Source organism: Lagopus muta, chromosome 4, assembly GCF_023343835.1.
Source record: "Lagopus muta isolate bLagMut1 chromosome 4, bLagMut1 primary, whole genome shotgun sequence".
NCBI lineage: Eukaryota > Metazoa > Chordata > Aves > Galliformes > Phasianidae > Lagopus > Lagopus muta.
In genome coordinates, this window is record NC_064436.1 from 30,759,062 (window position 1) to 30,776,407 (window position 17,346).

Here is a 17,346-nt window from a genome sequence, read left to right on the forward strand (position 1 = left end):
TTGCTTTGAATTATCTTTTGGTTTTAAATAGAATCATTTGGATCCTGAGGTAGATATCCTAAATTTACGACGTGTTTGAAAGGAAAGGCATACACTGGATGAATTTGTTTACTACCAGAAATGTGACATTTAAGAGGCTACCTCACTCAGAATAGGAATGCCCATCATGTATTGCTTTGAGCAGAACAGTTGCAATCTAGGGCTCATGTGGTCAGATTGTAGACTGTTTTCAGATGAATTTGCAGGCTGGGCTGCTAGAAGCAGGTTTAAAATAAAAGTGCTCCTCTGTGACAAAGGTGGATGAAGAGCAGTCACAGGATCAGTTTATGCTTCCCTCTGCTGAATGGGATAGCAGGGTTTTTTTGCAGTCAAAATAGCTGTGGCCCAGGATGATGCTCAGTGACATTGCTGAGAGCTATACCATGTTCCCAGTGATGTGTGGAAAGTCATATGAAAATAAATCTAAGAAGTGAGCCATCCAGTGGAGATACATTTAAACAGTATCCTGAATTTAGAAGGCATTGTGTGAAGAGGTGTAGAAGTGCAAAATGAAAAAAAAATGCCATAGAACTTAATGCTTTGAATCCTAATCTCAGGCTTAGTATTTTCCTGGCATAAAATTATCACGTGACAAGTATTGGATTAGTTTGTAAGAGTTGAAGTTAGAAGCTACCTACGGAGTTTTGAGCTGCTTATTTTTGTAGGTGCTTGACATGGCATTGTCTTCCTGTATTTTTTGTGTCTGTATACCCCAGTACATGACATTACAAAGTTTTTTGGTTTTTTTTTTTTTTAAATAAATTATTCTGGTTGAAGTCACTTTGAGATGTCACCTTGAATAACCTTTTTCATCTCCCAAATGAAATGTAATTTCTGGGACATTAACTCACAAATTGGTGGCTGCTGTTGCTGTACTACTGTTCTATGTGGGATACTTGTGCTGCTGTAAGTCCAAATCCTTACTCAGATGCAGAGGGATTTCTAAGAAGCCTGCTGGCTTGGTTTCCAGAATTATTTAATCATGATAACTTTATTGATTTCTAGTAGTGACAGGCAGGAAAGTAAAATGCACGGAGCTCTGTTTGTTGACTTGTGTTACATCAGAAGCACAAAAAGGAATAAATACTTGCCAGATGGAGAAGGATAAACTTGATAAAGAAAGGCATGTTGTTCTAAGGAAACATTCCAAAAATCACTAACAAGAAATATGAACAAAAGCTTGCAGAAAAACAGCACTTAACAAAATAAAGCTTTTGTGTACATGTATATAATCGTTCTTTTCTGAGTTGGAATGGAAGTCTGAGGCTCTTTTCTCTAGTGATTTGAAGAGGCATTAATTCTTTAGAAGAAGGTGACTTTCTGCCTCACTGAGTTAGCAAGTGTGGTGAGTGTTCTGCCTCCACTTTCCCATAACTTTTATTATTAGCACAAATAAAAGTTACTAGTAGACAAATAAGAGCTGCCACTTTCCCCTGGGGGATGGCATGTTAACTGAAGTAATAAAGGGAACAACTTAATGTGAAATTTATTGCACAATAGAGATTTTTGTAATAAGTCAGGCTACCTTTACTCCTCCCCTGTGGGACAAAGGAACAGAGAGGAAAGAATTGATGGAAAACAAGCAGTGAGTTGCAGATTGATGATGGTTAAAGGCTAAAGACGAAGTCCTATAACATGTTGTCTGAAAACAGGAGCAGGTTCTGCCATCTGTAGTTGCTATCATTTTACTTCAGTTACAAGAATGAAAGATTTAATTAGTGACTCATCTCCAGGACTTTTTCCTGTAGATAGATTAGGTTTTAGCAGGGGCCTATGAGGTGACTCAGGGCTTGTTGAAGCTGATAGAATTTTTGCCATGCTATTTTTGAAGTCATACTGGAACTCACGATGTAGTTATAGCTTCTTCTTAACACAGGGTTGGAGCAGCCCTCTCTCTGAGCTAAGAGCAATCTTGTCCTGTGAAAGGTTGTTTGGCAACCTGCTTAATGGCATGAAAAAAAAAAGATTTTGATGGAAAAGGTGTGTGTTGGTGGCTGGTGGGTTTTCCTTGGTGGAGATGATTCTTACATTTCAAGAAACATTTATAAGAGATTCCCATTAGAAATAAAGTGGTATATCTGGTGGTAACTTTGAGATGGGGAGGAAAGAATTCAAAACGGGATGGTGAACGTCCTCTCCTCTCCTTTCATGTAGTCAAGTTCTGGGCTTTGGGATTCATTTTCCTTTCCCTTCTCTCATCCCTTCCTGTGCAACAGAAATGATTGTCGACAATCAGATTGAGACAGGGCTCTTGAAGGCAGACATGAAGGACAAAGTCACCTACACGCTGCTCAGGAAGCACCGGCACCAGACCAAGAAGTCCAACCTGCGTTCTCTGGCAGACATTGGAAAGACCGTCTCCAGTGCAAGTAGGATGTTTACCAACCCCGATAATGGTAATGCAGAGGCTAACTGGCTATAGCCTTCCATTTTAAAGCAACCCACCAACCTTGCCTGCCAAAAACTAACCTTGTTGCCATGACAATGCTTTTCTAACGCATAATTAGCGTAGCAAGACCCGCACTGATGACACATCAGTGTTGGGCTCTGAAGGCTGCTTTTGCCGTGGCACATTGCTCTAACCCTATCTTCACTGGACGGAAAGGGAGAGGAAGGGAGGTGGCAGGCAGCAGGATGCAACAGGTATGTAGGTGGTGGTATAGGAACAACATTAGGAAAGAGAGATTTACAACAAACTCTATGTGTGCCTGAACCCAAAAGTCTGATCATCTGACATGCTTGGGCAGAGATGCAGCTTTTGCGTGTGTTCGATTTTTTTTATTTTTTTTTAATAGATTGTGTCAATGGCACTCTTAATCAAAAATTATGTGAGAGTAAAATCTAGCTTGCATTTTATTGCCATACAATCATTGTCCAGTGTGGGTAAAGCTCATTTCCATTTTGCTTTGTTCAACCTAAAATTGTTTTGTGGTGTATGTCATGTATGCATCTCTGTTTCTCTTTTAAAAATTACTGTATGTGTAGTGCTTATTGTATGTAGTGTTGTCTGTATAAGTGTGTGTGTGTTTGTGTGTGTGTGTGTGTGTGTGTGTGTGTGGATACAGACAGCTATAGAGGCCTTAGCAGTGGCTCTGTACTTACTCAAACACTGAGATTTGCAGTCACGTTAGTAGTAATGTTAAAAAATTTTTGCGTCTTCGAGTTCTGCAAACTGTCTCATGTTGCAGTATGAAAACTTGTCTGAAAGTTGCTATTTTAAAACACCCAGAAAAAGGAGCAAGCTGATACTCATCTTGCTGTCTCTAAGGCCTCTAAGCTTTCTGTGTTCTGCTTCTAAAGCTTGCTCTAACATTTCTCCCTCACTAATTACCTTAATTAATATTTCCTACTTTTCATTGTCCTTGGCTTTTGCTACAGGTGTGTATGTGCATGTGAAGAATATTTATTGCTCTTGATAATGCATCTTATCACATACCAGTGTCTTGAATTGAATGAATGAAAAAAAATGAACAGAAACATGAATTGAAGAAATGTCCTAGGTGCAGCTTTTTGATGAATATCCCTGCAGGAGTCCAATGGAGCACAGACCAGGACTGTGCGTTGGACTGTTGCTCCTTCTGCTTATTTTTCAGACCAGGCATTTCAGATCGTATCATAGAATGGCCTGGGTTGAAAAGGACCACAATGATCATCTAGTTTCAACCCCCCTGTTATGTGCAGGGTCACCAACCACTAGATCAGGCTGCCCAGAGCCACCCATCCAGCCTGGCCTTGAATGCCTCCAGGACTGGGGCATCCACAACCTCCTTGGGCAACCTGTTCCAGTGACTAACTCACGTTTGTTTTCAGTTCGCCTCAAAAACTGTGTTCTTCCACCACATGTTCTGGGGCTTTCTGCTGTCTCCCCTCCGGCCTTCCAACAATTTCCCCACTGTTTGCTCCTGACTTCTGTTTAAAAAATACACTCTGAGATGCACTCGCTTGATTCTTGGCTCCAACTGCAAATCACCTGCTTAAGCATAGGCACTTTGGCACTCATGGTCATGGTGGCATAGAGACCTGTTTTTGTGCCTGCTCATGGTATGTTTACAGTGCCACAGTCAGGCCTAATGGCTCTCAAATTGCAAGGGAAGCTGAAAGACAAACTCCTGGATATAAGGAGTGCCTGTGTTTGGGCAGTGATAGACTCTTTTCCTATCTTATGGTTAAACTAGTAACCAAGCCTACTGTTTTATTCTGAGTACTTAAGGAATTCCTAAGGTGTAGAAATGTAAAGAAACCTTTAGGACTGACTATATGGTATTGCTGAGATTAGTGTCTCCTTCAGACTTGCCAACAATTTAACTGAAAGGGTTAAGACTTGCTCTATTTACAACGTGCATCCACCTTCTACCTCTGTCTTACTTCTATCTTTGCTGAACTATATGTTTGTAACAGCCTCCTTGTTTTTCAGCAGCCGGTGAGTGTTGGCAACCTTTCCTTTCTGCAGCTAAAGTCACTCACTGAGGAGCCATCAAAAGCTCAGAGTGTAAAGAGGAATTAAAACTTATTTACAAGGTTTGAGGGTAAATCATAGACAATGTCTTATCACTTGGATGATAAATCCTGACTCTTTACCATAAGGAGTTAGACATTCAGTACAGATTTAAAAGTAAATAATATCCTACTTCTCCAGGGAGGTTGACTTTGGTAAAGGGCACTCATCTAAGTTCTCACTCTAGCCACTGCTTATTTTTCATGGCTGTGAGCATCCTTTACTCAGACAGTAGGTGTTTTAGGTTTCCATTAATTTCTCTTTTGTATTTAAAGAGACTGATTCTTAAGAAATTATTTTCTGGCTTTGCTTGGCCCACTGGTTGACCTTTGGCAACTTCTTTCATTTTGTTTTGCTTCTGTTTCCTACCTGGAGTATTCATGTGTAGTGAGAATATAATAAAGCATTATGTTTCATGACAATTCAAGTACTTTTAAGGAGGGAGAGACTCAAATACAAAGGGAAATACTTCATGAATAGTTGTTGCTGTTATTTATTATTTACACTTTAATGAAAAAGTAACTCGGTGAAACACATTCTGGAGTTATACTATGCTCCCTGGAGTTCAGTGAGTGTCTTCCATGTAATTCTGAAGGCAGAATTTGTCCTTTACACAGATAAAATTTTAATGAATCCGACAGGAGTGCATCTGCCTTTTAGCATAGCTAATAACAATAATAAAAGGGCCATCAGCCCCAAGCACTCATAAATTTAACTGGAGTTTCATTCCAGGTAGATATTTCCTTTCAGTTTCTGCTTTATTGTTCCAGTGTCAGTGAAACTTCCATACAATATTCATGCTGCATCCAGGTTAATGAGAACGGCAGTCATTCTGGACACAGGACTTGTGCAGTGCTTAAGTCTCACCTTCATATAGTAGGTTTACAGGCTGGTATATTTAAAAAACAACTTGGTGTTCTGCTCAGCTGATGTTTACTGATGTTATTAAAAAGGCTAACTTGTCATCTTTAGACCTACCATAAAACACCTTGATGTAAATTACAAAGTGCTCTGCTAATTTAGTTTGTGTTTGTTAAAGGTTGTTAATGAAATAGCCACTGAAGCTTAACTAGACCCTGCGGTATGTTATGTATATAAATGTTATGCACTGTATTGCTTTTAGTGGACAATCACGATTCTTTTGGAACTTACGATTCTGACAGGTATCTAATTACACTGAATTACTTTGAAAAGCATGCATTTAGGGAGCACTTTCAGATGATGCCATTAGCAGGGATTCTCACATGATTTTCCCTAATATTTTTTCAAGTTAAACTTAAAGCCCAAATTAAACAGTGACAGACTTTTTTTCAAGGGCTTTTGTTAGAAATCTGAAAATACACCCTGGGTCCCTGGTCTTCAAAAACTCTTAGGTGCATGTATCTCATTTCTTTCAGAATGATAAGGTGACAAAATCTTAAAGGCTTGAAAATTTTCTTTGTGGTAAACTTGTTAGAAGCTACTATTCTGGTATTTATATAGGTCATTCACAGTTAAAAGTTTTGAATTTGAATGCATATATATATGTATATATATGTATACATATTTGAATACGTATATCTTAGAACAATATATGCAGAAATGTATACATATTTCTGCATAAGTCAGGAGAAAGGTAAATAAGCAATAAGTTGCTAAGATGTAGCTTATTACATATTGGAGGTGCTGACACAGCTGCCCAGAGAAGCTGTGGGTGCTCTATCCCTGGAGGCTCTCAAGACCAGGCGGGATGGGGCCCTGGGCAGCCTGAGCTGGTAGAGGGCAGCCATGCTCATGGCTGATCTTTAAGGTCCCTTCCAACCCAATACGTTCTATGCTGCTTTGATATTGTAGTGAGCACTGTGAATTTCTTTATAAAAAGTATTGTGGTGCTCTCACTTCTGTCTCTGGGTGTCAGGCCTAGGTGCTGGGATCTGACAGCACAATTTTGTGAGCCTGTGGCAGCTCTGTGAGCTGCTTGTAGACCCTGAGCAGCCCACAGAGCAGCCATTTGCCTTCCCTCATTGCAGTGCCTGATGCTGACTGGTCCAGCTGCTCCTGTGCGTTGGAGAGCAGCAGCCAGGCTGACCGTGGCTCTGCAGCAGGCAGTCATCCTGCCCCCCCCGCTTTTGCTTCACTGCTCTTTTTGATGACAGCCTACAGAGCAATCAGATTGGCAGAAGAGTTGAGCTTCAGAGTGGCAAAGGTGTGCAGTGAGTGCTTTTAAATCATAACTGTGTCATGAAGATGGCTCCTTACCCTTTCCTAGTGCTTGTGTTTGTGGGAGGATGTTTTCTCAGTGAGCCTTTTGCTCTTGAGAAAGAAACTGCAAAAGATGATAATTTCTTGTTTGACGCTTAGTGGAGGAGGATAAATCAAAGCACTTCTTTGCTGTCCACTCAACAGGAAAAAGATGATTATCAAAAAGCTGAGCAGACAAAGCTGTACTAAGCAATTACTAAAAGTTACCTTACAAAGACAGCGCCCTTTTCATTCCTATTGGCAGAGAGCTGAGATGTCTGATACGTTCGTTGAGGGCCTTTAGATACGTTCCAATTGAACTCTTGCAGAGTTTTTGTATGTCATGTTTTGTTAACTGTCTTTCTGAGAGTTCTCTGTGTTAATCCAGTTGTGTCCTTTCCTGGCACAGGATGCAGCATTTGAAGTGAGCCCCTCCAGTAGATAGTGCATACACTAGACACTATCCAGCAGCCTTTGCCCAACTGGCACCCCTTTGAGTCATAATGCAGATCTGCCATTGGTTTGCCACTGTATAAAATGAGAGCAGTGCTCACTGTTCCTTATGCAGGTGCCTGAGGACTGTCTCCTAATCATTTGCCAGTACTGTGATGAGGATATCTGCTATGCAGCGCATATTTTCCTCGGTTTTGCATAAAAGTTTCATGCCTGCCAGCATTTTGTATAACAACACCTGTGAGAGCCTTTGGCAAAAGTGCTGAAGAGCAGTGATCGAATTATACTGAGGGCAAGCTGGTGGAGGCTGTAGAAAACTGTAATGTGTTTATGTGTGAGTATCTAACCCTCCTAAATAATGGCATGCTCCCCATCACCATATGAATGTTCAAACACCTAACAAATGTTTTTATTTTTGCCGTGCTGACAGAATTTTGGTACCAGCTAAAATAGCAATTCTACCTTTTAAGCGCATTGGCTACTGTACTGACAGAATGACTGCTAGCAAAAGCTGAAAACTTCCCCTGTGATTTTTTAAATACTATATTGGAGTTCAGCCTTATTCAGTTGAGTATTTATCACAGAAACTGCATCCACAATCCTTCCAGTGAGCTGAAAGATATAATGTCAACTGAATAAGGAGGAGCACAGGAGAAGAGAGATATTCTCCAGGGACGCTTGAAAAAAAAACAAAACAAAAAAACCATGATGCATTTATCCATTTGCTTTATTTGAAGCAGTATGGAATGTAGCGTGCCTTTCCAAGCCCTAAGTGATGTACATCAGGGTATGTATACAGTCAGGATGCTCAAAGTTGGCTCCTACAGGGAAGCAACTTTTTTTTTTCCCCCCAAAAAAGCACTGTGTTTGCCATTTTTACTAACTGCTTTGCTTCCTGGGACTGCTCAGCACAGCTCAAATCTCAGCTGCCTTCATCACTTGTTTGAAGTCTACTTCTGAGATGCCTGAGTTTTAGACATGAAGGATGAAAGATTGGCTGCAGACTTTGCCAGCAGGGGACATTCTGTGTTCCAAATAAGTAGGCTTGCTTCTTTTGTTACCAAACTATACAGGAAGATGCACTTCTGTGTAACTGCAAATGTTCAAACACTGTCTCCTAACTCGCTTCTTTGTGCAACTGCATGAGCATTTTTATTTTTTTTTCTTTGACTTTTCAACTTTGCTCTCTTCCTCCCCTCTGCTGCTGCCTCTGTCTCCTGCTTGCACCACAAAAGCACGCAGCCCACTCCAGAGCTCCGTGCCCTGCCTAGCGACACGCACGCTGGATGATGAAATCCAAGTGCAGCACAGCCCCAGCGTGGGATGGCTCAGTAAGTCAGAGACTGGGATGTGGGGAGTGGGCTGGGGGGCTTCCAGAAGGAAGGATGGGTGACTAGCATCAGCTGGTGCCTTAATGCTCACTGCTGCATGAACGGGGAATAGACTGGAAATCCATTCTTGAGGGAATGGAATAGCTGCTATACTGACTGCCCATTTACCCTCACCACACCCTGCTCTTTTTTCACTCTTTTGCTTTATATGTTTGTTTTTCCCTCCATCTGTAGTGGAACAGGTAGGTCAGTCTGCACTCCCTTTCAGGAAGTAGGCTATCTTGTAACCCATCTAGCAAAATTTCATTCATGTGTTGAAACATCCTTTGGCTGTTGAGAGCGTTTCATGAATTTTGCCATCAATGTAATAAAATAAATGCAAGAAAGTTAAATATTTTAATTTCCATATAAATTAAATACAGAAATAGGTTTCCTTTGTCACATAGCTCTCAGACGCCTCCAGCTTTGTCTCTCTGTGATGAGCTGGGCTTTTCTCAGGCTGCGTGTCATTTTATCCTTGTAAAATATTACTCATTGGGAGCCTTGCTGATCACAGAGGAGTGAGCTGTTCCCACAGGAAAGCACAGTCTGCTGCTCTGATGACACAAAGATGTTCTTTATAAGCCATGGCAATATGTAGAAATCTGAATTTCAGGATATTGATTGTGAAGGATGACTACCAAGCTTGTCAGTAGAATGAGGCAGTAAAATAGAGGAGTTTGGATTGATTGCCTTTCTTTTTGCACCAGTACTTTACTGAGCACAGCCAAGGAGAGATTCATGTTGCCTTTGCCAAAGAGATGGCAATATAATTGAGGCCTGAATCACGTAAATACCCTTAGCAAACAGTGCTAGGGTGATCATCGTGTGCTGAAGTCTTTGGCTGAAATTTCAGCAGCAGAAACCTTTTACATTACTGATTTGTTTATGGCACTGAGAGTCTGTAGACTGATAGGCTTGTTGCTTTCTTCTGCCCCTGTATTTTTTTTCCACTCAGAGAAGCTGTACACCTGAGGACTCAGTCCTCTCTTTCCTGTCTTTCTCACAAGTGATATTGCTGGGCTTGCCACATGTTTCCCTGTCACGGTCATCTTCAATGTTTGAGTTTGCTCTTATGAGCAGCTCATTACACAAAACCAAAGAAATGCCACATCCTTCCTGACTTCAAGTCTTCAGTGGTGCAGCCATTAGAAACGTGAGTTTGGAGATCTGGGCTGTACAGATTTGAATGATGATGTCCACAAAGCCAAATGGCTTTTGGTACAGGTTTGCACATAACACATCCTGCATTTGTAGCAGCATTTCAGTGGCTTTACTTCACAGTCAGTATAAATGCAGGGATTTGGGGCAAACTTCTAAATGCAAGCTGTGGCGCAGTCACGTTTCTTAGGTCAGCAAAGATGGTTAAAGGTGATGCTTATGGTTTCCAATCTGTCACTGACTGAAGTAAGAAGTAAAACAAGAAGTTTCTTTAAAGAAAACAGAAGAGCGTTGTTGAATTGCCAGCTAGAGATTTATGGGTGAGAGAAGGGGATGCTTTTCAGCCTGAGGATTGTGACAAAGAAGTTTCATGAGACCCTTCAGCCCCACAGGTTCATGCTTTTTGTACAGAGCTTTGTCTGGTGCCCTCACTTCTGGGCTCCATTCCCTTGTCTTTGTTTGGCCTTGCAGAGGTAATGCTAGCAGTGATGATTTAAGAGCATTTACAAGGCCATGTTTGTAGGGAAATGCGGTATCTTTATTAAATAGAAGCGGAAAGGGTGCAAGTTTTTTGGCACATTGATCTGTCTGTATCTGGAATAAAAATGAGAACCTCCAAAAAAAGGATTCTCTGAGAAGAGCTACTGTAGTTTGGTGTGATTATGTTGATTGTGCTGGGAAATTGAGAGAAAAGGTAATTGCTGCTTGAGAAGCAGAGAGAGGTGATAGTTATTAGCCACTTCCTTTAGCAAGAAAGGGTAATAATTTTCTAACAAATCTTCAGTCCCATACTTCTAGTAATAGGGGAAATACATGCTGTAGTCCAGAAAGTTATCAGCTATGAAAGCTGGGGGCTCTAATTTTCAGGACTGGACCCAGAAATCTGTAAAACTGCCCAAGTGGTGCTATGGAAATGAAGAGAGCTTTAGCACATGCCTTACTCTACAATTATGTAATGCAGCACTTCTGAATAAATTGTATTAAAACCATGTTTAACAACCCTATAAAAAAAAATCATCTGCATTTTCTGCACTTCTTCAGAGTGTTTTGGAAGCCATATTTAGTTCCTTCTCAGCTAGAGGCATTAGCCATTCCGAGACTCAAAGGTATCATGATAAGACTGGAAGAAGAGGAAATGGGTCTCTGTGCTGCACTCTCCCTGGCTACAACAGTGGAAAGGCTCTCACGAACCGGTTTTGTGCAGGCAGGCTGTGTGGGATCTGCCCATCTCCATGGCACTCTGAACTTCTCCAGATCTGTTTAACTCTGCTGAATACTTTTTTATTTTCTATCACTTGCCAGCACTTAAATGAACTGATACGGACTTTGCTTTGAGTCACTGACCTGCGTGGAACCAATTACCAGTGTGAACAATCTTCACGTTTTAAAGAAAGTGCTTCCCTGCCTTTTCAATTGATTGTATTGGCTCAGATTTGCAAAACAGCCATGTGCATTTCTATATAGAGCTTCAATCTTTCATTTTAATTTAACACTATATTTATAGATTTGTCAAAGATTTCCCAGAGTTTTGGCAGTATCTGTGCAAACTTTCAAAGATAATTAGTCACACCATGTAAGAAAAAGGAGCCTTGGATTTCAGTAATGGGATTCAATTTTCCACGAACCTGCTTTTTAGAAAATATATAAATCCATATTATCTTTTATTATTTATTAAGTATCTACATCTCAATGTGTTACGTACACCTTTTTAGAAATGCAAAGTAACGTCTCTTCCACGTAAGAGATGCAATGTACATAAGTTCAATCGCTTTTTTCCTGTTTTGCATACATGCTTATCTCCTCTGTACAGATTCATATCAAACAGTCAATCAAGTGCTGTAAATATTTCTAAGTTTGGATTGCTAATAATTAGGAGAATGGTTACTTATATATGTAACTTAAACCAGTCCTTCAAGTAGCATTTCTCATGCTATGAATGAACACATTTGTAAGAACTTAGCAGATATAGGTGGGGTCTTAAGCCTGGCAAGCAGTAACAACATGAAGAAGAAAAATCTGAGGATCTTCCTTTTATAAGATACACTTGTGCTTCGTTTTTGCTGTGTCATCATTCCTGGATGTGGCAATAATGCACAGCATATACTGTGATTCAGAGTGGCTCATGAGAAAGAGTATCATAAATCCGTCTCTGTATATATGAAACATATTGTAAGGAAAACCCAGCTCTCGGGGGAAGGGAGGGGGGGGGGGGGGTTGTCCAGATCTTTTTCTTATGACTCCTTGTATTTATTAGTTGTTATTTTATATAATTATTAGCTATTTCTTGATATTCAGATATATTACCAATTTCATTTCTCTGTGGGAGTTGCTGAAAATTTGAACTTTCATTTTGTTATGAATATCAAACCATAAGTTTAATCAATGTTTTCTCAAAACATACGCTAGCCTAGAGATATCTCAGAATTTGGGAAGTGCCTCAGTGCAATTTCTTTCTGAGTGTTTTCTCTCTTTCCAATTATGCTTATGATCAGAAACACTGGTAAGAGCTCCTGTTGCTATGCTTCTGGTTTCTGGGAGAAGGGTGAAAAATTTCAGAACAGTTATTAAAGAGCATGCTGATTGCTGAGTGTTGGGATGTTGTATCCATTCCAGAAGTTTCTTTGCTATTCTATGATTTTTCTTCTTTCATGATTATGGCTATTTCTAGATTTTCTTGCAAGGCCTTTAGAACTATTTTCATATAGTCAGCTACTCTTTGAGAACATAAGAGTAAATAGGAAAAGTAATCCAAAAGAGAGTAAGCAGTGCTTGAATGCCATCATATCCAGCTTAGAGGAGCAGCTGGCCTTTGAGAGAGAAGTGGAGTTTAAAGGCTTTAGCTCTTGGTCTCCAGTACTTTTCTTTCTCTCTGAAGTATCTGGTGTCAGGAACTGGAGACTTTTTTGCCTACTGATTTGACACACGTGTTGTTTCAAACAGTAAAACCCCTAAGGTTCATGAGTTTATTTAATATGGCTAGTGGTAGAAAAGTGGAATTTCGTTATCTGCTGTTTCAAAAGACCAAGAGCTGCCAACCTTCCTTCTGTGAGCTGAAGTATTGGGTGCAGAAGAATGCAGGCAGGTAGCATCTCTGTAGGATAGCTATGGCAAAAGGTTGGCAGCAAGAAGTGTCCCCCTGTTCTGTAAAGAATGGGTGACCCAGTTGCCTCTTTCAGCAGCCAGTTGCTACTTTGCTTCCCCGCCAACCCAGACAGGAATTAGGAGATGTCCTTAGAGATTTTTTTGCAGTCCTATGAGCTGTGAGAATGCTTTGGGCCGGAGGTGAACAAGGTTTAGAATTTTTCTATCCCATGTGCCACGTGAAGTTACAGAAAGCAGCCTGTCATGGTCTTAAATTGCCCACATCAACTTCCCACGTGCACGGAAAGGTGTTGCTGTAGCCTGAGCCTCTGTGTTCTTCTGACTGGATTTAAATAGGTGCTTTAATCGGTATTGGCATTGTTCTTACAGGCAGTCCAGCCATGACTCACAGAAATCTGACTTCCACCAGTCTGAATGACATCTCTGACAAGCCTGAGAAAGATCAGGTAAGCTTCAGATTTGGACTTCGCTTAGTGATGTGTTTGGTTAGGAGCTGGGTATTGAGGAAGGAATAGTTGTACCAGAGATCTGAAGAAAAAGAAGAAAGTGAGCAAGGTGAGTCAGTTATTTCTGAGTCCTGTGACAGGTCTTACACTTCATCAGCCCTTGTTAAACTCTTGCAAGATGTGAGGCAAGTACCACCATGTTTGGAAGCTGCCTGGCATCCTGCTAATGTCTGTGAGAAGGGAACGGATGGCATCCTGATCTTGATGTATCTAATCTGCTTCCTCTGAAAAGAGGCTCTTCAGGGTTTCAGCAGAGGTCTCACAGCACAGTAGCTCAGGTCAAGCAGCACGCCAGGGTTTATATTCATAGGTGGGATGGAGTAGAGCCAGAGCATTGAGGGGGATGTGTCCCCACTACAGCAGCTGCTGTAATAGAACGTGTTGCCTCACCCTTTGTGGTGCTTCTGAAATACAGCTATGCTAAAAGGTAAGTGTGGAAGAACAGCTTCAAAACGTAGATGAATAAAAAGGTTAAAATTGGTCTTTAGTGCCTGCAGAACTGAACTCTTTTTTAACAGTCTCCAAAAAATTTGTCTGATTTTTTTAGAGTGATGTTTATGGTATTATCATATGGACTCTGCGTGTGTTCTTGTCCTTACTTAAAGCTTAAGAGTGTGAGGGGTGTAGTGATTCTTTGTGAACTCTCTGAAACCTGGTGTTTAAATGAGGTCTCTACACATTTCAGAAAATGTTCTTGGTTTATAAAGTGGCTTATTTTCAAAGCATGACAATTTGTTTTGGCAAACCTTTTTTTTCCCTGCATCTCTCAACACTCTCTAGTCTTGTGATTATTCTGAATATGAATGAGAGTTACCCTAGGAAATTATTAGATAGTATATGCTGAACAGCTGAGGAAAAAACTCCAGTCCTTTGAATAAAGCCTGGTTGTATTCTTCTGGAAGTGGAGCTCTTCCATAAAGCAACAGAGCAACATAACTGTAGAAAAAATGAGTTCCGCTTAATTGAATGTGGCATACCTGTTTTTCTCCAGTCCTCCTGTCCTTTATTCCTCACCTGGCATGCAGTTTGTGCTACTGTTATTTTCAGATACTAAAAAGTATGTTATCTTCCTCTTCAGTATTTGAAAAATCCACACAAAGGAAAGAAATGGCTGGTAAGGCTAACAGCCCCATAATGTTGAATGTGCAGAGTTTATGTAATAGAGCAATGAAAAAAATTTCCTCTGGTACCTCCTTTAACATACGGAAAATACTTCAGTGGAAAAAAAAAAAGTGCAGTGTGTTTTGCAGTATTTTTCAGTTGGAACATACGGCTGCATTTATTTTTTTCTCCAAAATACTTTTATGTACTTAGCCACACTCAAGGTAAGAGTAATTGTAAAATCGCTTTTTCACTGGAAAGACTGCTGGTTTACATTTTTAATTAGACTATAATTGGGGTCTTAGAGCGGCAGAAAACTAGGTCTGAATGTTGCAGCAGGCTTCTTAGATTTCATTAGTACAAGTGGTCTCAATTGTTCCTCCTACTGAAATGTCTGTGGACACGTACAGATAATAGAGTTTTTGTCTAGAATTGTATACTAAAATGTTTTGGTGGTGCTGATACTGAGTTCTGCTAATAAATCCAATTTGGAAATGTGCTCCAAAGTTTTTAGCTTTCAGTATAGATAATACTTTACTGTTTATAGTGAAAACTGTTACTTTTAAACTAACAAGTTCCAAAAAGCCGCTTAGTTAATTAGCTCATGTCCTTCTGATGAACTTTGCACAATGGAACCCTTGTACTGTATGCTTGTTGAAGCTGGTCTGAGAAATCACCTTAGCTCTCAATTTTCATTACTGATTTACTGAAACTCCTGTCCTGATAAAATCTGTGAGACTGTGATGATGCCTGGCAAATTTCTTGAGCAGAAGTTAGCATGCTGTACAGGCACGAGGGAATAATTCATGGTGTTATGACAACAGGAGCTGGAAAGAGAACAGATTCTTGCCTTGACATCAGAGTGACTGGCTTTCATTATCTTCGTATCCCATCTGGAAACCTGACAGTTAACGAGGCCATACAGTGAGATATCAGTCTACTGAAGAAAGAGGCTGTGCTGTTTTCTATTTATTTGTGTACGTGTGTGTGTGTATCAGAGGTCAGTTTGTCTTTAAACTGTGACAGTATGAAATTTGTTGGTAACAATTTCTTGGAGTTATACTGGGACCAGATCTTTTCCATCAAACATTATTTTTGCATGTATAAAGGAGAGTATCGTGTGTGTGTTTTAAAGGAAAAGAAAGGCTTTGAACAAAGTTTAATATAGCATCAATAATTTTCCTGCCTACCTACATCCTTACTTTCAATTTTGCAATCTTTAATACTAATTGGAACGATGCCATTTACGGTAGTGACAATAAAACCAGAATCTCCTTTTTATCTGTTTCTATAGGTTTTTACTGAGTAGAAATACACCTTGGTAGAATTAAAGTAGAGAGTTCTGGATGCTCTTTCTTCAAAGTGCGAAGTGTACAGCTCAGATGATGTTTCCTGTCTTTCTCCCTTCTCCAGTACTTTGCCACTTGGAGAAGTGGTGGTGATGAATGCTTTGGAATTACAGTATGGCCCCAAGCCCTCTCTTAATGAGGTTTGAGAGAGCAGGTTTTGTGACTGTCACACAGTACTATGTGGAAAAGGATGTGGATCATCCTTTGGAGCAGCTCTTGCCAGCGGGTCCTGGACTCCCCTTGCTAAAAGCAGCTTAGCACCTGAAAGTGGCTGTACTTTTCAGTACTTTCAGCTTACCTAGGAGTATCTTTTTACCCAATTTCAGTCTTCAACTCCAGGGATCTTTAACTTTGTGCATCTTGAGAAGCTGTGTCTCCACTCAGCAGCAGTTCCATCACATGCTGTTGGAAAAGCAGGCTGATCCTGGGTACCCACCTGCTGTATTTCCCGGGGTGTTGTAAGGTCTGAGTGGAAAACTGGTGTCTTCTGTTGTATGATCCTGATATTTCTTTGCATTGTGTTTGCAAAGAAAATCTTCTCTCTGGAGCCAAACCTGGTGCAGATCTCTCTTGGCAGTCTGCAGTTGCCACGCCACCAACAGGTCATTTGTCTTCAGCAGGGACCTTCCAGATTGAGAGAAGATGGTGGGTGAGTCCTCTGCAGGCTCTGTGAATACTGAGGGGAGTGGTGGGGTGAGTTTTGCCATAGATGTTAAGATTATGAAGTGGGGATGTGACTGCTTTCAATACTGAATTGTCAATTTCAACTCCTTGTTCCTAATAACAGGGGATTTCCAGTGGTAGGCTTTGAGGTTGGAGTGAACAAAAGGTCAGAAGAGGACACTGGGGGGAGGGAATTTTCTGCAGAAGAGTGGAATGTGTTGGCATGTTATCTAATATATTTGATTGCATCTTTTCTCTTGGAGCTGGCCTATTATTGACAGTGGTGCTTCGATGTGGGCGCCAGGGCAATGCTGTTTTCTGGTGCTTTCTCATTGTTTTTGTTTAAGATAATTGAGCTAAGAAGCAGTAGGCAGGTGAGACCTCAGCTACAAAAGCAAAAGCCCAGATTGACCCCTCCTAACAAAGGCAGTGTCTGCTGTTAATCCTGGTCTCCTGAGCTTATTTTTCAGTCCCTGTGGAGAGCAGGGATTGCAGAGTCAATTGAGGTTTGAGGTGGGCTGGTTACCTCTTGCGTAATTGCCTTGCTACCTGCAGAAGCAGCTCTGCTATCACAGACAACAGCTAAGCAGCTTGAGCTAGGACAGATGTATTCATGCCTTCATGGATCTGTGCTATGACAGCAACTAGGTGATGTACAGTCATAAAACAGAGAGGTGTTACAGCTGCTTGGATTCTAGCTGAGGGAACACCAGAGAGATGTGCTAGGAAGCACTGGACAGTTTTTAGGTTTTCTTTGAGATCTGTTAAAGGATGCCTTCCTTGAGGTTTGTCCTGCCCTGCAGAATCATTGCAGGAAGCTGAGAAAAGATACCAATGTTCAAAGGCAAATACGTGGTGGAGGTTGTAGCAGCTGGACCATGCTCTTC

The 17,346-nt window shown here is 40.8% G+C and overlaps 1 protein-coding gene across 4 annotated transcripts in view; it reads left to right on the top strand.

Moving 5' to 3' along the window:
- Nucleotides 1–17,346, top strand: part of SLC4A4 (solute carrier family 4 member 4) — a 230,637-nt gene that overhangs the window by 140,405 nt on the left and 72,886 nt on the right. For 2 of the 4 annotated variants that reach the window (XM_048942693.1, XM_048942694.1), the window contains 3 exons: nucleotides 2,256–2,435; nucleotides 8,443–8,538; nucleotides 13,210–13,286. In XM_048942693.1, the coding sequence (XP_048798650.1) occupies nucleotides 2,256–2,435; nucleotides 8,443–8,538; nucleotides 13,210–13,286 (353 nt within the window). The remainder of the gene's footprint in view (nucleotides 1–2,255; nucleotides 2,436–8,442; nucleotides 8,539–13,209; nucleotides 13,287–17,346) is intronic. The other 2 variants (XM_048942695.1, XM_048942696.1) reach the window with 2 other exon arrangements.